The following is a 23,583-nucleotide window of genomic DNA, read 5'->3' on the forward strand; positions in this document are numbered from 1 at the left end:
TTCACACCACCACCCTGTGGTCTAACAATTCAATTTCAGAGAAGAGGGAAGTAAATTGTGTGCAGGACTACAGAGCTGGTGCTTACGACCACACTGGAGGGATGCCCCTGTGTGTTAGGCAGTGTGGTATGGGGGAGACTCTGGCTGAGACTCAGCAGACTGAGGTGACCCTTTTAGGTGGCCACTGACTCACTGAGGGTCCTTACACAAATCCCCTCCCTTAACTGAGCTGTGGTGTCAAAGGAAGGGTGGTCATAAGCTCTTTTGCTAACCTGCCCACACAGGAATCCACCTGGGATTCCCCCAACTGATACTGTCTGTCCCTTCCCCCAACTCATACTGTCTCTCTCTCAAATAAATACAATATTTCAAAAAAAAATTAAAAGCACTTGATTTCAGAGAACCATTTTATGGAAAGCAATAGGCAAATGTTGGATTATTAAAATCAGGAAACAGTCATAGGATTTTCTAGCTTTCCTTCTGAATAAAGCCCATGTCCAATCCCTGCCCTTCCCTATCCATTTCTTAAAATTAAGTCAAAGATCAACTCCTGTCCCTTATAATGAACATCCTGTAGTTTTTGCCTATCTAACATCTTCCTCCCTCCTGCCATAGAATCCTTTTTGGGTAAGAATCCAATCTATGTGTGCTAGGAAGACAGAATCCAGGTCTGGCCAGAGAACTCAGCCCTCTGGCTATAGTAACTTATTATGGGATGGGCACAGGATCCAAGCCCCACCAACTGGGCCTTCCTAAGAACTTTTTTATTAAGCCAGTAGATTGTGAGTCATGAGTTGTTATATCCATCACTTGGAGAAAGCCTATCCTAGAGGTGACAAAAAAAGAGAGCTTCTGTGTAAGAGTATGTATGTTTGTGTAACACTATGTATATAATCTGAATCCCTGGACTTAGCCAGTCTACCTTGAAGCAAACTAAGTCATAACCTGTTTTATAAATCCTCTTACATTGTTCAGGGTAGTTTAATTTCTCTTTCTTTTATTTGGATAAGCTATTTGAACCGACATTTCCATCACTTCCAACCAAAAGTTTTGTTTTGTTTTCAGAAAAGTATTTAAGATTATTTTTCCCAAGTCCCCTAAATCTGTTACCTCTTGAGGCCAAAATTCTCTTCCTTCTCGCTGGTCTTCCAGATAATCACGGATGATGTTTGTTTTCTGCAGAAACAGGCCCATAGAATTGGCACACTCTATGTCTTCACCAACTAAAGGGTCTTCTAACTCTGAGGCTGAGAACAGTCGGGAAAGGCCAATCCCCACCAGTCCAGCGACATAGTGACAGTACTGTAAAACAATATTTTTAAAATACTTTAATAATGCAGTATTTACTAAAATGGGAATATTAGAGATCATTAGCTATAAAAACAAAAACAGGTTCCAAACAGAATGGACAAGATCTTGTTTTGATTAAAAACCACAAGTATACACTATGTACATGTAAGGAATAAAAAACAGCCAAGAAGGATGGGCACAAAAGATTGAACAAAAGTGATCTCTGATCTCTGGCTGGTTTTATTTTTTTCAACTGCGTTTTTTTCTCTGTCTAGCATGAAAACGTACTACTCCTAGAATAAAAAGTCATTGAAAGGGGCAGCCCGGGTGGCTCAGCGGTTTAGCGCCGCCTTCAGCCCGGGACCTGATCCTGGAGACCCGGGATCAAGTCCCATGTCAGGCTCCCTGCATGGAGCCTGCTTCTCCCTCTGCCTGTGTCTCTGCCTCTCCCTCTCTCTCTCTCTCTTTCTCTGTGTCTCTCATGAATAAGTAAATAAAATCTTAAAAAAAAAAAAAGTACAGTAAATACAGAAAAAATAAAAAAGTACAGAAAAAATAAACTAGTACAGTAAGCTTTCTGATACCTAAAACTGAGAGTGATAGTAATAAGGGAATGAGGAATATTCTAATAGAAACTGGAATACGAAGTGGAGTTGTCTTAAAGATACTTTAGGATCTTGCAGTGTCTCAAAATCTTCATTTCATAGAAGAACAAAGTACTATGGCTCTGTCCTTACCAGTTTTAAGCACTCTGCATATTTAATCCTCACAAATACCTTTATGAGGCACGTATCATTACTATCACTATTTTACAAATGTATAAACTGGGCAACTAGAGGTCAGTCAATTAATTTCCCAAGATCACTCATCTGACTCATCTGAAAGTCAGAGGCCAGGGACTCAAAGCCAGGCAGTGTGGCTTAGGAGGTAGGCTCTAACAACTTTGCTGAAATTGCCTCTTCTCAAAAGAGATCTTGGTAAATGTCATTTTTGATCATCAAAGGATTTTTTTCCCCATAAAAGTGGTTTGTCAAAGCTATCCTCTCCTGAAAAGAGTTTCCCAAGACAAGTTAATGCAACACTCTTATGAAATGAATGCTCATTACACAATTTAAGAAGTGGAGAGCAGTTAAGGAAGGTACCCTCTGGGGTGGACATTAGGAAGGGTAAAAGTTCGAGAAAGACCAAAGAGGAGAGCCTCTGGTTGAAAAGTAACATAAAGCCAGAGACTAATCAAGGGGCCCAATGAAACACCAAAAAGAAAGTACTTGAAATATGGCTAGGAAAGGAAGAATCTGGAAAGCATAAAGATATGCTAAATGAGATAGAGAAATGAGCTGTGGACAACTACAAGAAATTTAAAAAGAATTACTAGACATTAAGACATTAGTACTGGGATGCCTGGGTGGCTTAGCGGTTGACTCTCTGCCTTTGGGTTAGGGCATGATCCCGGAGTCCCGGGATCAAGTCCCATATCGGGCTCCCTGCATGGAGCCTGTTTGTCCCTCTGCCTATGTCTCTGCCTCTCTCTGTCTTTCATGAATAAATAAAGTCTTTTAAAAAATAAAATAAAATACATTAGTATTTCCTTAGTGCTACCCAAGGAAAGGCAGATTTTATTTTAAGAAGAATTCTTTAGATAGAAATATTCCTAGAATGGAGGTAGTCCTTTTCCTCCAAAGTTGAAGGGGGTTAAAAAAATCATTAAAATTGAATTGTATTTAATTTCACCTAATCAGAATTTGTATTCAACAACCTAACATTATATTTCCTGTAGACACAGGTCTGTAGGGCAGAAAAGGAAGATACCATGCAGCTAACCAGGGTTGATTCTTGGCCAGGAGGAGTTTCAGCTTTAACTTTAAATTCATAGGCTGATAATTCAGCAGCAGCCACACTCATGCTAACTTGGAGAGCATAAACCAACAGTTCCAAAGACGTTGCCAGCAAGATCTAAGGCTTGAAGGATTAAGAGGTCAGACTCTGGACTTACACTCACCTGAGGAATATATATGTAGTAGCCTCTCTTCTGAGATTTTAACTTAAACACTCCTAAAGATACAAAATACACGCATAGCTCAGATGTTTAAAATGTCTTTGCTTCCACTGGGGTGATGAAGAAGTCTGACAAAGATTCCTATGGAAAATGGGCAAGACCCCACTTTCCTATCCTGTATTTTGATGTTTAGTTTAGTCATAGCCATAGTCAATTAGGTCCCTTTGTCTAGATAAGCACTTTCTCCCTGACCCCCTACTTCCACCCTGGCCAATATCCTACACAGCTGCTGCTCAGGAGTAAACTCAGGCCAAATAAAAGCCATTATAATTTTATTTGCCTCATCATCTGCTCTCATATCCCTTTCCAGGTCTCCTGAGGAAGACAACCTCATCTGTGTGGGGTCTCCCACTGCTAATCCCCATACATATTTGCTTATTACCACCATATGAATTGGGGGGGGGAGGTTAAGAAACTTGGAACTTCTCCTATTGTGTTAATTCTGTAGGGAGATGATGGGAAAGGAAGTAGTAAGGTATTGGAGAAGCGCTCACGCCTCAGCACAACACACCCACGATCCAAAGTTAGTACCTCTGAATTCTCATAAACTTGTTTTTGTTTCTACGAAAACATATATACCACTTAACAGTTTAAGTAATACCTACTTCTTTTCAAGATTTATTTCTTTGAGAGAGAGAGAGACAGGCAGAGACAGAGAGGGACAGAAAGAGAGAGCTAGAGCAGGGGGAGGGGTAGAGGGAGGAGGAGAAACAGGCTCTTCGCTGAGCAGGAAGCCCCATGTGGGGCTCCATCCCAGGACCCTGGGATCATGATCTGAGCTGAAGGCAGACACTTAACCGAGTGAGCCACCCAGGTGCCCTGATACCTACTTCTTGTCAACAAATGGGGTCAAGCGGGCACTGAGTTTAAAAGTCATCTTGTGTTAAGATGGAACTGGAGATTGATTCAGATACTAAGGTATGTACACATACACACATGCTCAGTGGTGAAAAAAATAAGTAACAAAAAACACATTTTTAAGAGTTGAAAACCTCAGATATCTCTATATTACATGAAGTAATCTGGCCACTTACCTAAAATTTTATTGCAGGTCACAGACACTTTTCGAAGCTTAATGTTTGTATCCCTGGGCAGGTTCTATCTACTTTGGTCCACTTGAATGGTAAACTCCCTAGGGCATGGGTTATTTCAAGTACTCAACCATAAGCCCCTATGTTAAGGGTGTATCAGGGGACAGCCAAGCTAAATTAATGGGTTGTAAAACCAAAAACCTGGAACCGTAGACAACTTTATTCCTCAGTCTGAACTTTGCAGTGAATATGCGACACTGCTTTGTAGGCACTAACCTTGTCCCACTCCTGTTCAGATGTTACGTGTTTATCCAAAAACTCCGCCATCCCAAATCCCATTTTCCGGCAAATGTCAACAATCACTGTTTGATATTTCTCAGCCAAATTTCTAAACTCCAGGGAGATCTGAAATGGAAATCATAAAACAGAAAACATGAAACATGCATTTATACTGGGAACCAACATGGTACGTATAGATCATAAAACAGAGCAGCAGTAGAACTTATTAAGACTCCCAAATGATTCATCTATAAGCCTAAAACCTAGGTTATGCTAGTTTTCTACATATTGCTTGTTATGCAATAATAAACTCAGAAATTGGGGATCCCTGCGTGGCTCAGCGGTGTAGCGCCTGCCTTTGGCTCAGGACGCGATCCTGGAGTTCCAGGATCAAGTCCCACGTCGGGCTCCTGGCATGGAGCCTGCTTCTCCCTCTGCCTGTGTCTCTGCCTCTCTCTCTCTCTCTCTCTCTCTCTCTCTATGTCTATCATGAATAAATAAATAAAATCTTTTTTTTTTTAAATAAATAAAATCTTAAAAAAAAAAACTCAGAAATTTTATTACTGTTAGAACAGAAGCATCTTAAAATGTGAAAGCTTCTAGACTCCCGAGAAAATTCAATGTCTGGCTCTATGCTCATCTTTCCAGTATAAATAAGGGCTTCAACATAAAGTGGACATAAATGTAAGAATTTTAGGAAGAATGTCCCATTTCAGACAAACCTCATGATAGGGAGGACTCATTCCCACAAACATGTATTAGGCATTTTCTACATAACAAGCTTTGTTCTAGACACTGGGGATGCACAGTCTGGAAAGGAGCCGAATCTTAAGCCCCTGGCAGGTTTACATTCTACCAAGATCAGCCAGCTGTTTTCTATCATCACTTCTCAAATTTTTATCAGGAAGTTAGTGTCTCCCCTAATATAAGACTACACATTTTAATTCCTTACACAACTCAATTTAGTGTAATCTGAGGCATGGTACCCCACATTTTGTTTTCATAGCCCAAGCTCTAATGTAGAAGTCATATTGGTGGTTTTTAAATTCATGGCTATTGCACAAATATCCTGTTTAAGTTTAAAGAAGTGTCTATAGATGATCAAAATACAATATGGAAACACCACGAAACTTCTTAAAATGCTACAAAATATTAATAGAGCCAACACACAATACTGGAGACAGTTAGCAGACTCTGTTAAGCATCAAAAGTGTGAGAAATACTTGGTCTATGTTCACAGAAAGCTTAGAAAAGCTTCCTCAGGAAATACCTATATTTAAGGACCTAAGGGAAAACCAGCTGATTGCACAGCCCCAAAGGGATTCAGAACCCTAAGAAATTTTAGGATTACTCTGATCAGCACCAACTGTTAAACTCCCCTAGAATCTATAAAATCAATCCAATCTTTCCAGAATAGCGGTTCCAAGACAAAGCCAAAAAGTCATTACTTTGTGGATTGAAACAAATGAGCAACTCTACCAAAGGGTATTTGAATCCCTGAGTCGCCTTCAGACCCCATTCTTTCCACAGACCCTTGACTAGGTCACTCTATTTATAAGCACAGAGATCAGTGAGGTAGGGAAAGAGGAGGTTTAGATTCTTAACATCAAGCACTCCAAAATGAAGTAAACACAGTACTGCTGAAGGAGAAACATCTCCTTCAACAACTCTGGAGGACTAAGTATCTAATTCAAAACATGGAAACAAAAATATCTAGGAAAAAGTGATGTTTTCCCAGACACCAGAAGTAGGGTGGAGAGAGAACACTGCTGACTCCTCCACACTCAGTACCTGGATTCACATACTCTGTAGGAGTAACAAGCTCTGAGTGACTTTTTACCGCCCCTCCAGGTAATTCTGTTTCACAACTATAATAGATTTATAGGTCCATGAGTCACTTTCTGGTGACTCAAGTACATGGAGGAAGGATATCATGGTGAATCCACTAGTATAATGGAGGATGGCCAAACACCAAGTCGGGGTCAACGGTAGCATGACACTTCTATTCACCTATAAATAAAAATTCCCTATAAACTTTGGGGTGTTATGATCAAAACAACTGGGTAATTCTACCTTCTTCACTTATATGCAATATTCTGTTTTTAACCAATTTTTAAAAGGGTAATAAAGTATGCCAGTGATTAAATGTTAAAACTATATTAACATAAAATACAAATAGTAAGTGAATAATGAAATATTTCATAACTAATTCATAGCTCAATAAATGTTTGTTATTATTACTAGTAGCATTTAAAAACAGCCCTGTTATTCCTTAAGTTGTATTTTTTTAATATTTTATTTATTCATTTGAGAGAGAACAAGAGAGAGCAGGAGCAGAGGGAGGATCAGAGGCAGAGGGAGAAGCAGGAAGTCTGACATGGGGCTCAATCCCAGGAAGCCCAGGATTATGACCTTAGCCAAAGGCAAAAGCCTAACCAACTGAGCCACCCAGCTGCCCCTTCAAGTTGTGTTTAGGGGTAGATTTCGAAGACTACTAGTTTCCACCAGTACCAGGTAAAAAAGATATTCTCTAATCTAATCCATAACATACGGTGAAAGTTCTAGAAAGCCTGACTTCAAATGATATCCACTAATGACCACTAAAGCATAAAACACCAGATTATCTCAATGCACACACATTGAGGAAGGGCTCCCTGGGTTAGAACACTCTGTCTAGCCTTATGCCTGAAGTCTGTAGGGCCCAGGACAAGAGTACAAATGGAAGCCTACACACCATACTGGCTTACAATCTTAAAATTACCAGGCATACTAGTAACTTGTTAAACAGTATGCTCTATTCTCCTGCTTTTATAAAGATACCTTCACCACATCCTGAAGGACTCAGGAGTGAATTTAAATTTTCCTCAGGGCTTTGTTCCAAAATGCAGTAGGGCAGAGACTGCTGATCCCCATCTCCCAGCCTGCACCCTCCCTTCCCACTCCCAGCTCTGTCTAGCACCAGAAGGCCTAGGGGCACCATCACTGTCCCCTCCGGAGAAGACAGGCCTGAGGAAACAGACTGCAAACCCGGGAAGTGGGCTCAGAGAATTGAGGGCAAGAAATTCCAGAAACCAGGACCACAGTCTAGAAGGGGAGCTGCATAAACTCTGGGAAGACACACTCCCATGGCCCTGGGGACCCCTCATCTCTTTAAGTGGGGCCCCCAAAAGTGAGGGCCCAGGAGGCGAAGGTCCTTCTTACCTCAGTCTAAGAGCAGTACTGTGTGAGTGAGGCCAAGTTATCTGTTCTGTCTCAGGACCTCGCCCAAAACTGATAGTACATCTAACCCAAGGAGACTGCTTTACCCTTCAAATTGTACATCTTTTCTCAAGGAGGTGCTGGGATATAGATCAGCATGTGCACAAACCATAACCTATGAAAATGAGGCACTATGACTTTCCATATATTCCTATCTCAATCGGAATGACAGGCTATAAGGACCTCCAATCAAAGTTACATCCTCATGAAACACATAGCTTCATATGGTTCACATTCTTAAGGATATAAAAGGTTAACACCAGCAAAACAGTGATGCCTGGCCTGTGTTCTCTGCTCCCTTCTACTCTACCAGGACCAGTCTCTTGTTCTCAGAAGGGTGGTGTCTATCTGCTCTCACCCTACTACCCAACATAGGAAAGACTGATTTAATGATGACATTTTCTTGAACAAACTTTCTTCCACTGGAATGCAGTCTTTATAAAGAAGACTGGTTTTCTAAGCATATTGAAATATTATCTAAACATTTATCAGCTATAGCCCCCAAATTATTCTAGCATTCACATATTTTCATACTCTTTCATTTTTGCTGAGTGGGTTCGGGCTGCCTTGATTTTTAAAATACCTATAACATTTATCCCAGGACTAGACATTATTCAATTGTTATGAATCTACACAAGTCGAAAATAGTTTGGAAGAGTTTTTTGGTTTTGGAGGCTCTAGCTAGAATATAACTTTTTTTTTTTTTAAAGACTTTATTTATTAATTTGAGAGAGAACACAGAGGGAGAGAGAAAGGGAGAAGCAGACTCTCCACACTGAGCAGGGAGCCTGACGTGGGGCTCAATCCCAGCACCTCATGACCTGAGCTGACGCAGATGCTTAAGACTGAGCCACCCAGAGGCCCCTAGAATATAACTTTTTAAAGTGACAATACACATCAATTATAAATGCTATGGGACCCTGCTTTCAGCACTTCCTGTGCTAGCAGAATTTCACAAGCTCATCAGTGAATGGCCATGGATTTCTAGTCAGAGGAAACCCAGCCTCTCTGGTCATATGAGAGGTGTCCTGGGAGAACCAAATCACCGGTACCTTCTCTAGGTAAGTGCTTTAACTCCTCACCTAATCATGCTTCACAAATTATTTTCCCTTTTTCTTCTTTTGAATTGCATTATACTGTATCAGCTCCACCTAATTATTCCTCACAGATCTTTTTCTCCTGGTTTGAACTTTATTGTATTTTATTTTTGTCTTTGACAATAAAGACATAATCTCAGGGATCCCTGGGTGGCGCAGCGGTTTGGCGCCTGCCTTTGGCCCAGGGCGCGATCCTGGAGACCCGGGATCGAATCCCACGTTGGGCTCCAGGTGCATGGAGCCTGCTTCTCCCTCTGCCTGTGTCTCTGCCTCTCTCTCTCTCTCTCTCTGTGACTATCATAAAAAAAAAAAAAAAAAAAAAAGACATAATCTCAGTAATCTGAAATAGTCCTTACTCCAAAAGGAGCCTCTCAAACATTCTTTTGTTTTTTGATTTTTAAAAGATTTTATCCTTATTTATGAGAAACACAGAGAGGTAGAGACATAGGCAAATGGAGAAGCAGGCTCCCTGCAGGGAGCTCGATGCAGAGCTCGAGCCCAGGATCCCAGGATCACGACCTGAGCCAAAGGCAGATGCTCAATCATTGAGCCACCTAGGTGCCCTCAAAACATTCTTTTGCAAAGCGTGGATTCCTCCCCTCCCCACTCAGAAATACTGATTGTTCCAGTAGCAACAGCCACATGAGGACTATTCTTCCCCTCAAATGCTAGCAAGTACAAAATAGAAGGGCTTCTTTGATCTGTTAGACCAAAGTCTCTGAACAAGAGACTTCATTAAAGCAAACTTTTATTTATAAGATATGAAAGAAGCACTTATTTATGTGATGAGACATGCAAATACCAGAAAAGTAAGATCTAGTCACATATATAAAACATAACCTTGTCAACTTTCTAAAACTCAGGATTTTAATTATAACCCACTTAAGTCCAACGTAAGGGACTAAATACCTAGTACTGATAGAATAATTAGCATATAGCAGGCACTCTCCTAAGTACTTTATATATATGAACTTATCAATCCTCAGAGCTCTAACTTTACAAATGAGGAAGCTAAGGCAAAGAAACTTAGGAACTTGTCCTGGATCATGTAGTGTTAGTGGTAGAGGATCACTCTGCTTTTTGGTCCTCAACCCAGCAGCTACCTACCCATCATGAACAGTATACCCGTGCTACAGGCTAAGGGTACCAGGAGCCAGTAGCACCCTATACTTCAGCTGTATTATATAGGCAATGAGTTTTGTGAGCAAGCCTAGAATCCATCTTTAATACCACTAGAATTAGAATGTATCTTTCCAAAGGAAGAAACACTGGGCTTCTAAGCAACATACTGCTAACAATAGGAGCTAATACCATTCTAACCTATAGTGACTCTTTTTTTTTTTTTTTTTTAATTTTTATTTATTTATGATAGTCACAGAGAGAGAGACAGAGAGAGAGAGGCAGAGACACAGGCAGAGGGAGAAGCAGGCTCCATGCACCGGAAGCCCGATGTGGGATTCGATCCCGGGTCTCCAGGATCGCGCCCTGGGCCAAAGGCAGGCGCCAAACCGCTGCGCCACCCAGGGATCCCCCTATAGTGACTCTTTTAAACCTCAGAACAATACTATGAGTCAGGTATCTATAGAGAGATGAAGAAACTGAGGTTTACACAGGCCACATCACTATGCACCAGTTAATAAGTGGGAGAGAGAGGATTCCAACCCAGGTAGTCTGGCTTCAGAGTTTTGGCTACCAGAGTTCTTAACCATCACATCATATCATACTGCCCTCAGACTGCTTATTTTATTGTTCTCTACAGGTATGAGGGCTGGCTGACAACTATATCATCAATTATAAACACAACCATACACAGAAGAGATTTGTAATTCCACTACCGTTGGGAAGTCCTCTAGCACTTGTCGATCCTTCTCCTTGCTCTCCATATACCGCCAGTCTGGTTCATAAAGGTAAGAGTGAAAGTTGTGTAGCAGTGGAACCTTTTTTTCTACACTGATGGTCATGTCATCTTCCAGAGTGTCCAGAGCTCGGAGGACCAGATAAAATATGCATACCGCATGGCTGTAAAAATGGAATTCATGTAAAAATGCATTAATATAATGCAACGAACATTCCAAAATATTTATTTTAAAATGTCATTTATGCAAACCCTCCTACAGCCCTACTTCTAAAAACTATGAAAGGACAGCCAAAACTTTTAGTATTTAACGAAACATCTTAGTTTTCCTGTCTTAGATGGGAGCGATGGACTTCAGTGACTTATTTATAAAAAACAAAATAAAAAACCTACCAGCTGTCACAACTGCTCACAGAATGAGTTACATTTAACTAACTTAGAACTAACAGCACAAATATCAACAGACCAAGTGTTTACATGGAACTATTATTTTGTAGATAAAAAATAAAGTCAAAAATTTCTCAATGTAAATACTATCATACACCAAGGCAATTGGTCTAGGTTCATGTACGCAATCTGCACAGAAGCCGCTTGGGCTGGCTCAGTCACAGGAGTCCTAAGTTTGAGCCTCACGTGGGGTTGTAGAGATTACTTAACTAGATAAAACGTAAAAAAATAAAAAAAACAACTTCATTAGAATTGACCCCATATACTAGAATTGCAATGTGGCAGGCACAGTGAAGTCAAGAAAAAGGCATGACCTACTCGGAGACAGGTTCAGCTGCCAGGACTAAAAAAAGTTAATAAACACCCCCCCGCCCCTCCCCGCTTCCCTGCAAGCTGGGCCCACAGGGACGCTATTAGATGGCGAAGTGCCCGGAAGAGCATTCTACAGTAAATACATGGGTGTTCCAGCTAGGACATTTCCACTCTGTTAGGGCATGCTCTCGCTGAGGCACAAACGGAGGCTGCAATGCTCGGGGCTGTCAGAAAGCAGCCTCCAGTGGCTCAAAGTCCCCTGGAAAAGCCCTCCTCCCCCCAAGTGAAAAGAAGCGGTCCGGCCACTCACCGCATTTCCCCATCCAGCGCCTCGATGACAGCTGCAAAACTGCGACTGGTCTGATTGAGATACTTGTAGCAGGTTTTCAAGCTGCTGCTGAGCGAGTCCTGCGGGCAGAGAAGACACACGGAGCTGGGGGCCGCGGAGGAGCAGGAGTGGGACTGGGGCAGGCGGCCGGCGGCGGGCGGGCTCCGCAGGCGGCCGCACACGCCCTCTCCCCGCGCCCGGTCCTTGCAGGGCCAGGCGGCGGGGGGCAAGGGGCAGCCGCGCGGCGGGGAGCCGGTGCCCGTGGCCCGGGGCGCCGAGGCGGGGCTCAGCACCAGGGTCCGCTTGAACAGGGACATGGCCTTGGTGCCGCAGGCGGCCGCGGCCATGGGGAGCGCAGGGCCCGCGGACAGTTTTTCCTCCATAGACCCGAGCGGAGCTGGGAGGCGCCCCCCCAGGGGCGGGGCGGGCTCCCCGGCGGCTCCCGCTGCCCGCCCCGCCCCCCTTGGGGCCGCCCTCCCGGGGTCAGCCCCGCCCCCGGCCACCGGAGCCTTTCTCGGCGTCCGTCCTCCCCTTGTTCCCGGCGAGCACGGGCGGGGGGCGGAGCCCGGCCCTCTCCTGGAAGCTGGCTTTTCCTCCTGGTGCCAAGAGCTCTCCTTCACCAAACTGGAGTTGGCTCCTCTGAACCCTCCACTCTTGTACTTCTGTGTCTATTCCCGCATCGCCCAATTTTAGCAAGAATCCTGCTGCTGATCACCTGACTATCCGACGGAGTTCCCCATTCCCCGTCATCCCATCGCCCCGGTCTGCTTCCAGCAAGAATGCAGCCAGGTTAGGTCATTTGGTGAAAACATCCCTCACCCCAGACATGCCGTCTTCGTCATTTTCCATCCACCGACTCGTCCACTCTGCTCCTTAGCTAGAAATTCCCACTTGTCCTTGTATTCGGAACTGAGCCCAGTTCTATAAACGCAGGTCTCTTTTCCCCTATTGCAGTGGCTATTCTGAATAAAACCTACTTTTACTGCTTTAACTACCACCTCTGGCTTTCTATTATTATTATCATTATTATTATTATTATTATTATTATTATTATTATTCATTAGAGACACACACAAAGAAATAGAGAAGGGGGGGGGCAGAGACATAGGCAGAGGGAGAAGCAGGCTCCATGCAGGGAGCCCGATGCGGGACTCCACCCAGGTCCCCAGGATCGCCCTGGGCCGCAGGCGGCGCTAAACCGATGAGCTACCCTAGGATCCCTCACCTCTGGCTTTTCTTTAACACCTGTTAATCGTCTTCTATCCTCTGGAATGCTATTACTTTTAACATTTCCAATCGCCTTTTTTTTTTTTAAAAAAGAAGATTTTATTTATTCATGAGAGACAGAGAGAGATAGAGAGGCAGAGACACAGGCAGAGGGAGAAGCAGGCTCCATGTAGGGAGCTCGATGGGGGACTCGATCACCAGGAGTCCAGGATCACACCCTGAGCAGAAGGCAGGCACTTAATCGCTGAGCCACCCAGGCGTCCCCCAATTGTCTTTTTCTTTCAAATGAGTGACCTGTAATGAGCAGCTTCCTGAACTCTACTCTTCCCTAAGGAAAACAATAATCATTTTTCCAGGGGGGAAAAAAGGTGCCATATTTTCAAAGCAAGTATATCTGAAAGAATTGCTGGCTGTGTGTGTTTTATAGAGACTTTAATTTTAGAGCTCTTTTACGTTAGCAGGAAAACATTAGAAAATACAAAGTTCCCATATATCCTCCCAACCCCTCTCCCATTCGGTCTCCCTCACTCTTTTTAAGAAAAGGAAAACAGGGATCCCTGGGTGGCGCAGCGGTTTGGCGCCTGCCTTTGGCCCAGGGCGCGATCTTGGAGACCCGGGATCGAATCCCACGTCGGGCTCTCAGTGCATGGAGCCTGCTTCTCCCTCTGCCTATGTCTCTGCCCCTCTCTCTCTCTCTGTGACTATCATAAATAAATAAAAAAATTAAAAAAAAAAAGGAAAGGAAAACATTTGAAATGTCTAACAGGAGAGTGGTTAATATCTATATGGCATATCCACTGGTGGAAATATACTATAGTCACTTTGGAATGTTAACAGTGAACTCTGAACCCTGGTGGACCCGTGTTCTTTTTATATGTGTATTATTGCCTGAATTTCTTATCATGGATGCCTATCCTACATCAAGAAAGTAAGGCTTTAAAAAAAAAAATCACATAATCATGAGAATTTCATTTCCTTGCCATAGTCAATAAAAAATTATTAGTGAAAATTAATATTTAGCACCATAAATTAGTAAAATAATTTCATGCAGTATCTGGCATATAACTATACTGAGTGAAGGTTTGATGAATAAATGAATACGTTCAGAGTATTTAAAAACCATTCACTAACTCCTTCCCTCTCAAGTGTGGAAAGGCCAGGCTTAGCAGTCAAGTAAAATAAAATAACAGCTACTACTGAGCTCTATGGCAGGTCTTCACCTAAGCTGTTGTTACCAGGCCAGAATGCTTCCTTTCACTGCACTACCAAATGTTTTAATCCTCAGCTATAATTAATGGCTTGGGGGCTGATTTCTAACCATAAACTGAAACAAAAGACGTGAGGTTTTTGAAGAACAGCAATTTTAAGGAATACCAAAGGCTCCTTACCAACACACCTCCTCCACTCTTAAATGAGCAAGGTCAATAAATCCCTTCCTTTGCCTTCTTCCCTCATCATTCTTTCTTCTGTCACCTATCTGTTTCAGTTCCTCACTCTGCAACAAAGAATTTCCTCAAACTACCAAGAAGATACAGGAAGGTATAACTATCAAACACTGGAAAACTCCACTCACTGTGAAAATTTCCAGTGCTTGATTCCCATGAGCTGCTGTGGGGGAGGGGGGATGTAGAAAAAAAACTGGAGCGAACTGCTTGCCTGTCCCTAGAGCCTTCTGATGTTTTCCACTGGTGTGTGAGATGAAGTGTGCTCCTGAGAACCCTCAAGTGGGGGAGAAACAGGGATGGAGGGCATTTGGAGGAAGAGTGTGCAGTGGCTAGAAGTACAAAGACTCAACTCCCAGGACTGGGACTCTAGCCTCAAATTGAAAGAATGGCTACTGACCATTCCCACAGCTTTCCTTAAGACTTTAACACAGATTCCTCAGAATGGGGAGAAATCCCACAAACATAACCAATTTTATGTAACAATAAAATTACAAACTACCGCTTACTGGGCAACTACTAAAGGCCAAGCAAAATATAAATATTACCTTTCATCCTTAAAAAATCCTTTAAGGAAGATATTACAGACCTACATCCACTTTCATTCAAACTTCATGGCCAGATGTACAGCAGAATTCAGAATTTTTAATGTTTTAGAAAACAGGCAATAAGATGTAAATATGGCCCCAACCTCTATAGAGTAATATTCCATAATTAATTGTTAGTATTTCTTTAGCAAAATCTTTGAATATTTGTACTAAGCCAGGGTCACTTCAGTTCAGGGTAGCTTTGCTGCCACATGACTTTGAGGTAGATATGAAAACATTCCTCATCTTTAGACCATTTACGCATTGGGAAATTGTGGTTAAGGGCCTGTGATCAATATCTCTATTTTATAGATGAAGACACTGTTGCCTGGAGGTTAAATTACCAAAAGTTACTCAGCTAAGAGTTAGGATTTAGACTTGAAAGAAGCCAGAAATGCACAATTACAAAACACCTTTTACCGTGATCTGCCCCCTTCTTTTTAAGATTTTATTATTTATTTATTTATTCATGAGAGACACACACACACACACAGAGAGAGAGAGAGAGAGAGAGAGAGAGAGAGAAGCAGAGACACAGGCAGAGGGAGAAGCAGGCTCCATGTAGGGAGCCCGATGTGGGACTCGATCACACCCCAGGCTGAAGGCGGCGCCAAACCACTGGGCCACCAGGGCTGCCCATGACGTGCCCTCTGATCACACAACTTGCAGATGGCAGTTCTAAAAATTCAGTATAAATCAAGTTTACTGAACCCTGAATTTTTATAGCCAAGTTCTTCCATGATAGAAACAGCTAACCATCAATATCTTCTAAAGGCACATTTCTCCCCAGTTTTTACTTAACTTAAAAGAGAAACTGGGATGTCTGGGTTGCTCAGTGGTTGAGAGTCTACCTTTGGCTCAGGGCATGATCCCGGGGTCTTGGGATAGAGTCCCACATCCAGCTTCCCACAGGGACCCTGCTTCTCCCTCTGCCTATGTCTCAGCCTCTCTGTGTCTCTCATGAATAAATAAAATCTTAAAAAAAAAAAATAGTAGAAGAAAGAGATAGAGAAACTAATGGGGATGCCTAGGTGGCTCAGTCAGTTAAGCATCTGCCTTCAGCTCAGGTCATGATCTCAGGGTCCTGGGATTGAGCAGAACATGGGCTCCCTGCTCAGTGGGGAGCCTGCTTCTCCCTCTTCCCTTCCTCCTATTCATGTGCTCTCTCTCTCACTCTCTCTCTCAATCTTTCAAAGAAAATCTTTAAAAAGAGAGAGAAGCTAAGATCATGTTAAGCAAAGGAAAATGCGTTCCTATGCTTCCTCTATTCAACTATTCTCTTTTTTAATGGCTCTAGGGGGCTTAAAAAGGACTCAGAAAAACTGCAAGCAACAAAACAAATAATATTGTACTTACTGCTCATCAAATCTTAGAGCTAGAAGAGTCTCACTTAAAAAAAAAAAAAAATCAAGAGATTATAACATGGAAATCTTTCTCCTATGCCCTTACTACTTTTCTCTCTATGTGTAACCAATGCTACTGTTTTCTCCAATGGTCTTATTTTATAGAAAGAAAAATGAATCTCAGAGAATTCAAGTCTCTGGACCCAAATCACAACCCTATAAATTGTGTCCCCTGACTTTAGACACATAGATCCTTTGCCCCGTTATTATTTTTCTTTGTAGTGTTTACCTCCACCTGAAATGTTACATATATTAGACTCTTGAACAATGTGGGGATAAGGAACATGGGCCACCTCCCACAGCTGAAAATCTGCCTATAACTTTTGACTCCCCCAAAACATAATTACTCATAGCCTGCTATGACCAGTAGTCTTACCAAAACATAAACAGTGATCAACACTTAGGTTTTTGTATGTTATATGTATTATATACTGTATTCTTACAATAAAGTAAGCTTGATAAAATATTAAGAGAAAATACATTTACAGTATTGGACTGTATTTATCAGGAAAAAAATCCATGTATAAGTAAATCCATACAGTTCAAAGTCATGTTGTTCAAGGGTCAACCATACTTGCTTTTTTTTCATTCTGTCTTCCTCTAAAATGTAAGGTTCATTAAAGCAAGGTCTTCACCTATCCTGTTTACTTTTGTATCTCTAGCATCTAGAATAGTACTTGACATTGGTGGTCACATAATTGTTAAAGGAAGGAAGCTAATATACACCAGGTTTGGAAAGGAAGAAAAGAACTAGGAATTAGAGAGTATCTGTATCACATGTGGGAGCGCATGTGACAGCACTAGGATCTGATCAGCAGTCTGGGGCCTTCAAACCTGAGCTCTTCCTTGCAGGCAGCCTCCAAACTGGGGGCAAGGAGGTTTTCAGACTAGCCTGGGTTGGCACTCTGGAATCACTACTTGAACAAATTATCTGATTACTTTATGCCATTGTTTGCTAACCTATAAAAGAGCAGTAATAATAGTGTTTGTCACTTTAGGGTTGTTGTCAAGATTGACTAAGTGCGATGAGTTACAAAAAGGCCCCAAAAGCTTATGGCTCTTTTCATCACAGGATGGGGGTCTCTCTCTGCCTCCCTAAATCTAGGTCCCCTTTTTTGGCCAATAAGACAGTAGCCAATGTGATTCAAGCAAGGCTGAAACACTCCAGCTGCCACATGGGACCTCAGGGCTAGCCTGCGGATGATGAGACACATTGGCCCAGGATCCCCTTGACAGTCCAGCCTGCTAACCAACAGACTGTCCAGCCACAACGCATCTATAAAACAGGAAAACTAGTACCTTCCTTATAAGGATACCGGAAGGTTTAAATAACAGATGTCAGGAGGTGTATAAAATAGTGCTTGGAACATAGTAAGAGCTCAATAAACATTAGCCATTATCAGGACACTCTTTATCTAAAGGGTGAAAATCTAAGTTTAAAAAGTCAACAGAGCATCAAAATGGAAGAAAAGGTTCTGAGCAAGTACAGTTAGGGACCTGAATGACAACAATTCCAAGTCCCCAGCATGATGAGACTACTTCAAAAAGATAGTGAACACTGATGTGCTGGTGAGGTAGGATCGGGAAATGGACTTTCGTTGCATATATCACCATTTTATTTCTTAGGAAAAGAAAAAAAAAGATGATGCAAATACAGCAAACACTATCCATCTAATCTTGGAAATAGACACAAATTGGTTATGGTATTTTCAATATTTTTCTATTTCCTTAAAATATTTTATAGTTAAAATGTATTTTTTTAAAAAACTGAAAGCAGTCTTAATCTATGTTACATAGACATACAGCGTCCATAAGAAAGGAATTTAAAGTTCTGAAATGACCAGACCACACTGAAAGGGTAGTTACTGTTCAACTGTGAACACTGGTCTACTGAACTTTGGACTTCAAAAGGAGAAAGATCAGGCTGGTAAATGATCTGGAAAGAGTTACAGATAATGATAACTAAGGGAAAAACACAGAACATTTGGCTGGAATGTCAGTATTCTCAGAGAGAGTATGAGAGTTCTCTTAAAACACATCAAGCGCTGTATCACACAACAAGGATTTGACTCTGGTTTCAGAAGGAGAACTGAGTAACGTAACACTTCCTAAAATCCAAAACTGTCTGGGGATGGAGTGGGCAAGTCTCCAGGGGTAGTGAACTACCTGTCACAGGAGGTGTTCAGGAGACTATACAAACCGGATTACAGAATATGAGGACAGGGGCCGTTGTTTCCCCTCAAAACACACAGATGTGCAACAACATAAATATTTTCAAATAATGTCAGGAAAGCTCCAAAAACTCTTAGCAAGAATCTCTAATTAAACATTCATTGAGCAAGACACGTGAGCAATTTAAGCATTCCCCAAAAGATGAATCCTCTATTCCAGCCAGAAGTGAGTTCTCCCTTCTGTAAATTTCCTTATGGCAATTACTATATACTCTGACACGTGAAGTTTAACTTGTGCCCCCGCCTTTTATTCATTAATTCACTAAAGGGACATCAAATAGGATTCCTATATCCCAATAGCTTAAAAATCCAGAATCAAATATAGAATCTTAAACCTGAAAGGGATTTGGGGATCATAAAACCAATACACAAATCACCACAACACAAGACTATGGGGCTGATATAAAGTAGTACCAGATAAAATGGCTGAGGAAGTTTCACAGGTTACTTGTTATGGTGCTCCCAAATTTTCTATGAACAATCTTACTTTACTGACCCGATAAGATGGTGAGCTCTTTGTACGTCTTAACTGTCTATCCATGCCATTCCGCCATGGTGCATCAAGCATAACACCTAGCAAGGAACAGGTGTCCGTGCATCCCTGTGCACTGAATGGTGAACAGAGGTGGCAACGGCGGAAGCTATACCTTGAAGGATGAGAAGGATCCTGAGTTATGAAAGAAAGAGAAAAATTTTTTTCCTGATGGAAATGAAAGTGTTTTGATAAAGAACACCAATTAAAAGTACATTTAAAACAAAGAACGGTACCTGTGATGTACCGCTGGAGAAGAGAACTTAAACGTTTTGATATAACCCACTAATTCTGTTGAATGTGTCTTATTCATTCAATAACCACTTAAGAATAATTTTTCTTGTTGTGATAAATACCTTCGTAAGTATTCATTTAGCAAAGAATGAGGCAGATGAAATACAAGTAAATAAAACCACGTTTGGCCTTCAACGGGCCAACAATGCTGCCACTCGACAGATATACAGGTAGCAAATGAGAACTTGGAAGAGTAAATATGTGTTATTAAAAAAACCAAAAAAAACAAAAAACAAAAAACAAAAAAACAAAACGAGGAAGCGCTGACGAGTAGGGACTGATCAGACCGCAAGAAGGGAGGGAAGCTTTTGGAAGAAGGGTAACCTAAAACTGGAAGGATGCGCAACGTTTCATTGCAGAAAAGATAATTGTGGCAACATCTGCAGAGTTCATTCCCTTGATGAAATTCTCTCCCACGTCCTCTCCCACTTAATCTACCCATATAATCTCAATCTTGCAACATCAACACACACAGATAAACATCAATGCGCAAGGACAGAAGCATGAAGAGAACCTACCTGACAACCAATGTCTTCAAAGAGCAGAAACATTTTAAGCACCAGGACAACTCGGGGGAGGGTGGGGGGAGGGGAGACGAGGCCCGCCGAGGAGACCTGGGTCGGCTGGGCCCGATTTGGGGCAAGGGAAGCGGAACCGGGCAGGGCAGGCGGGCGGGCGGGGCCGCCAGAGGGGGCGGGGGTCTGCTATCCCGAGGGAAGGAGGGCGCCGGAGGCGTCGGGCACTCGCTCGCCGCGCTCCCCGCCCGCGGCAGCCGGGCCTGCCCGCCAGGCCCCAAAGCACCGCGCGCAGCCGCCGGCCCCGGCCGGGATGCAAGGATGCTCGGCCCACCTGGTCCATCTTGGGTATCACCTTCCGCCGGCCCCCCATCTGGAAGCGCAGGAGGTTGTAGAACTCCTCCGGGCGCCCCAAGCACTTCACGAACTCCATGCTGGCGGCAGGCGGCAGGCTCCCGGGGCTGGCGCTCTACTCCGGATACCTCCGGTGGACCCCGGCCGGCGCTCAGCCGAGGATTAAACCCAGGAATCGCAATGGGCGGGGCGGGGCAGAGGCGGGCCCAGAGCGGGGCGCCACGCCCACCTCCCCGCCCACCTCAACGGGCTCTAGCTCTCGCGCCACTTCTCGGGGGCGCGCGGGGTGGACTGACGAGCTCTGATTGGCCAGAACCGTTCGCACCAGGGAGACGCCGGCCAATCGGCTGCAGGAGGAGTCTGGCGTGACGACCGTACCCTCTAAGCTAATTGGAGGACGAGAAAGGGGCGGGTGAGCGGGATTGGTGCTTCGGTGGGGGGTGGGCCTCGTCCTGCGCTTCTCCTCCGTAGAGGGTGGGGCGGGGCCTCAGACCCGAGTTGGGACGCGGCGAGGTGGCTGCGGCGGGTTCTCGCTCCCGCGTCCTGAGTTTTTGGTGCGAGCCCAGAGGGCGAGTTCGCTACGACTTTGTCAGTCATCATTCCACGTGGTGGGTCCTGTTTGTCCTGCGGCCGCACTGACTCTCCAGGGGCGTGCACCTCCCCGTGCTGTGTCTGCGCGAGGCCGCGGGACTTTTAAAGGGCGGGTGGGCGGGCCATGGAGGTGCGGGCGCTGACTGTCCGCCCCGGGGAGCGAGGGCTTGGAGGCGCTGACCGCCCCGTGCAACACCGGCACCCGGTCGGCAGTCACACCTGCAGCCCCGTGCAACACCGGGCACCCTGGCCGGCAGTCACACCTGCAGCCCCGTGCAACACCGGGCACCCTGGCCGGCAGTCACACCTGCAGCCCCGTGCAACACCGGGCACCCTGGCCGGCAGTCACACCTGCAGCCCCGTGCAACACCGGGCACCCCGTCCAGCAGTGACCCCGTGCCCGCTGCACAGCCCGCAGAGCCTTTCACTTCTCGGGGGATGATGTCGCTCACTCCTAGAATTTCACCTCTAGGATCTTTTTTTTTTTTAAGATTTTATTTATTTATTCCTGAGAGACACAGGTAGAGGGAGAAGCAGGCTCCACTCCATGCAGGGAGCCTGATGTGGGACTCGATCCCTGGTCTCTAGGATCACACCCTGGGCTGAAGGTGGAGCTAAACCGCTGACCCACCCGGGCTGCCCATCTCTAGGATCTTTTAAATTGTGTGTCCACTTTGTCCCCAAAATGCATCAGAAGCGTTTCTACGACCTATGAAAGGCTGATGTAGAAATTTATAGCTCCATCTTTATTATTTTTTTCTTTTTTTGGAGAGACAGAGATTGGGGACAAGTGCACCAAGGGCTGAGGGAGAGAAGCAGATTCCAGGTTGAATGTGAATTCCCACCCTCTCCCCTCCACACTCTCTCACCCTGAGATCATGACCTGAGGCCACATCAAGGGTCAGCGGCTTAAGCAACCAAGCCAGCCATGAGCCCTGGTCACTATTTTATTTTTTAAGATTTTATTTATTCATGAGAGACAGAGGCAGAGACACGGGCAGGAGGAGAAGCAGGCTCCCCGTGGGGAGCCCCAATTCTGGACTCGATCCAGGACCCTGAGCCAGCCACTCTCCTGATCAGTGCTTTACTGTGCTCGCCCTCCACCCACCATTACTGCTGATCCCCATCCTGCTCTAGTTCACCACCACCACCACCACCCACCCCTCACCCCAACCCCCATCCCTGCCCTAGTATTTATAACAGGCTGATATAATACTAAGTTTACTTGTATGTTCAGTGTCTGTTTCTTCTTGTTAGACCTAAGCTCAATGGTTGACAGATCTTTATTTTGTTCACTAACACACCCCCGAGCATTTAGAACAGTTCCTGGTACATACTAGGTGCACAGTGAACATTTACTGAACTGACCTGTACCTCCTCTTCTTTGATGTCCTCCAAAGTTATTACATCCCTAACTGAAATCTCTCTCCCATTGACACTTCGGTGAATGGCACTAGCAGCATTGCCTAATTATCAAATCCTGATGTCATCCCTAACTCCGTTCTCTTCCTACACCTGCCCTCCATCAAGTCTGTGGAACCTAAGAAACAAACATCTCTCATTGTAACCTCTCCTCTCTGATTCATCTTGTTTTAAGCTTCATCTTCTCTCCCAACTATTTTCAAGTCAACTTCCCACCTCTCTCTCTCCATGCATGCCCATTTGACAGCTTGAGTAATTTAAAACACACACTTGTGGGCAGACAGGTGGCTCAGTGGTTTAGTGCCGCTTTCAGCCCAGGGCCTGATCCTGGAGACCCGGCATCGAGTCCCGTGTCGGGCTCCCTGCATGGAGCCTGCTTCTCCCTCTGCCTGTGTCTCTGCCTTTCTGCCTCTCTCTCTCTCTCTCTCTCTCATGAATAAATAAATAAATAAAATCTTAAAAAAAAAAAAAAAACCCACACACACTTGATTATATTACTCTCTTGCCTACAATTCTTCAATTTTAAATGCCTTAAAAGAAATGCCTTTCAAGATAAAATTAAAGATTCTGGCATTGAATAAAAACTCCCTCATTGTTTGGCACCCGTTTTCCTTTTTTTGGATTTTCGCCGTTTTCTATCCCATCACTTCTGTACTGTATAGCCCTGATCCAGCCCTGGCAGCACTTGCAGTTCCCCAACAGGCCACAGGACCACATATCCCCAGTCTCCACCAGAGTAATTCACACCCAGGATGTTCTTCCTTTCTCTTCACCCAGCTACCTGCCTTAAGGTCATCACAGCTTACGTGGATACCCTTCCTTCAGAAATTCTTTTCTGAAGTTCCCTGACTTCTCCTTTATCTGTTCTTTAGATTCAACAAACATCCACTTGACACCAGTCATGTGGCAGACACTAAAAAAACAAAAAACAAAAAAACAAGCAAGACGAGGTTTGATTTCAAAGAGCTTCCAGGGCCACCAGACAGTAGGAAGAGACAGACATGGCTGATATAATGGTGTTGCTATTATTAG

At 43.8% G+C, this 23,583-nt stretch overlaps 1 protein-coding gene across 2 annotated transcripts in view; it reads right to left on the reverse strand.

Moving 5' to 3' along the window:
• Positions 1–20,785, reverse strand: part of FDFT1 (farnesyl-diphosphate farnesyltransferase 1) — a 33,320-nt gene extending 12,535 nt beyond the window's left edge. The window contains exons 1-5 of one of the 2 annotated variants that reach the window (XM_038573645.1): positions 20,519–20,785; positions 11,936–12,033; positions 10,847–11,030; positions 4,654–4,782; positions 1,111–1,302 (exon numbers count right to left, since the gene is read on the reverse strand). In XM_038573645.1, coding sequence (XP_038429573.1) covers positions 1,111–1,302; positions 4,654–4,782; positions 10,847–11,030; positions 11,936–12,033; positions 20,519–20,617 — 702 coding nt within the window. In that variant the 5' untranslated portion in view covers positions 20,618–20,785. Of the gene's footprint in view, positions 1–1,110; positions 1,303–4,653; positions 4,783–10,846; positions 11,031–11,935; positions 12,316–20,518 lie in introns of those variants that run through there. The other variant, XM_038573644.1, reaches the window with a different exon arrangement.
• Positions 20,786–23,583: the final 2,798 nt, after the last annotated feature.

Source organism: Canis lupus, chromosome 25, assembly GCF_011100685.1.
Source record: "Canis lupus familiaris isolate Mischka breed German Shepherd chromosome 25, alternate assembly UU_Cfam_GSD_1.0, whole genome shotgun sequence".
NCBI lineage: Eukaryota > Metazoa > Chordata > Mammalia > Carnivora > Canidae > Canis > Canis lupus.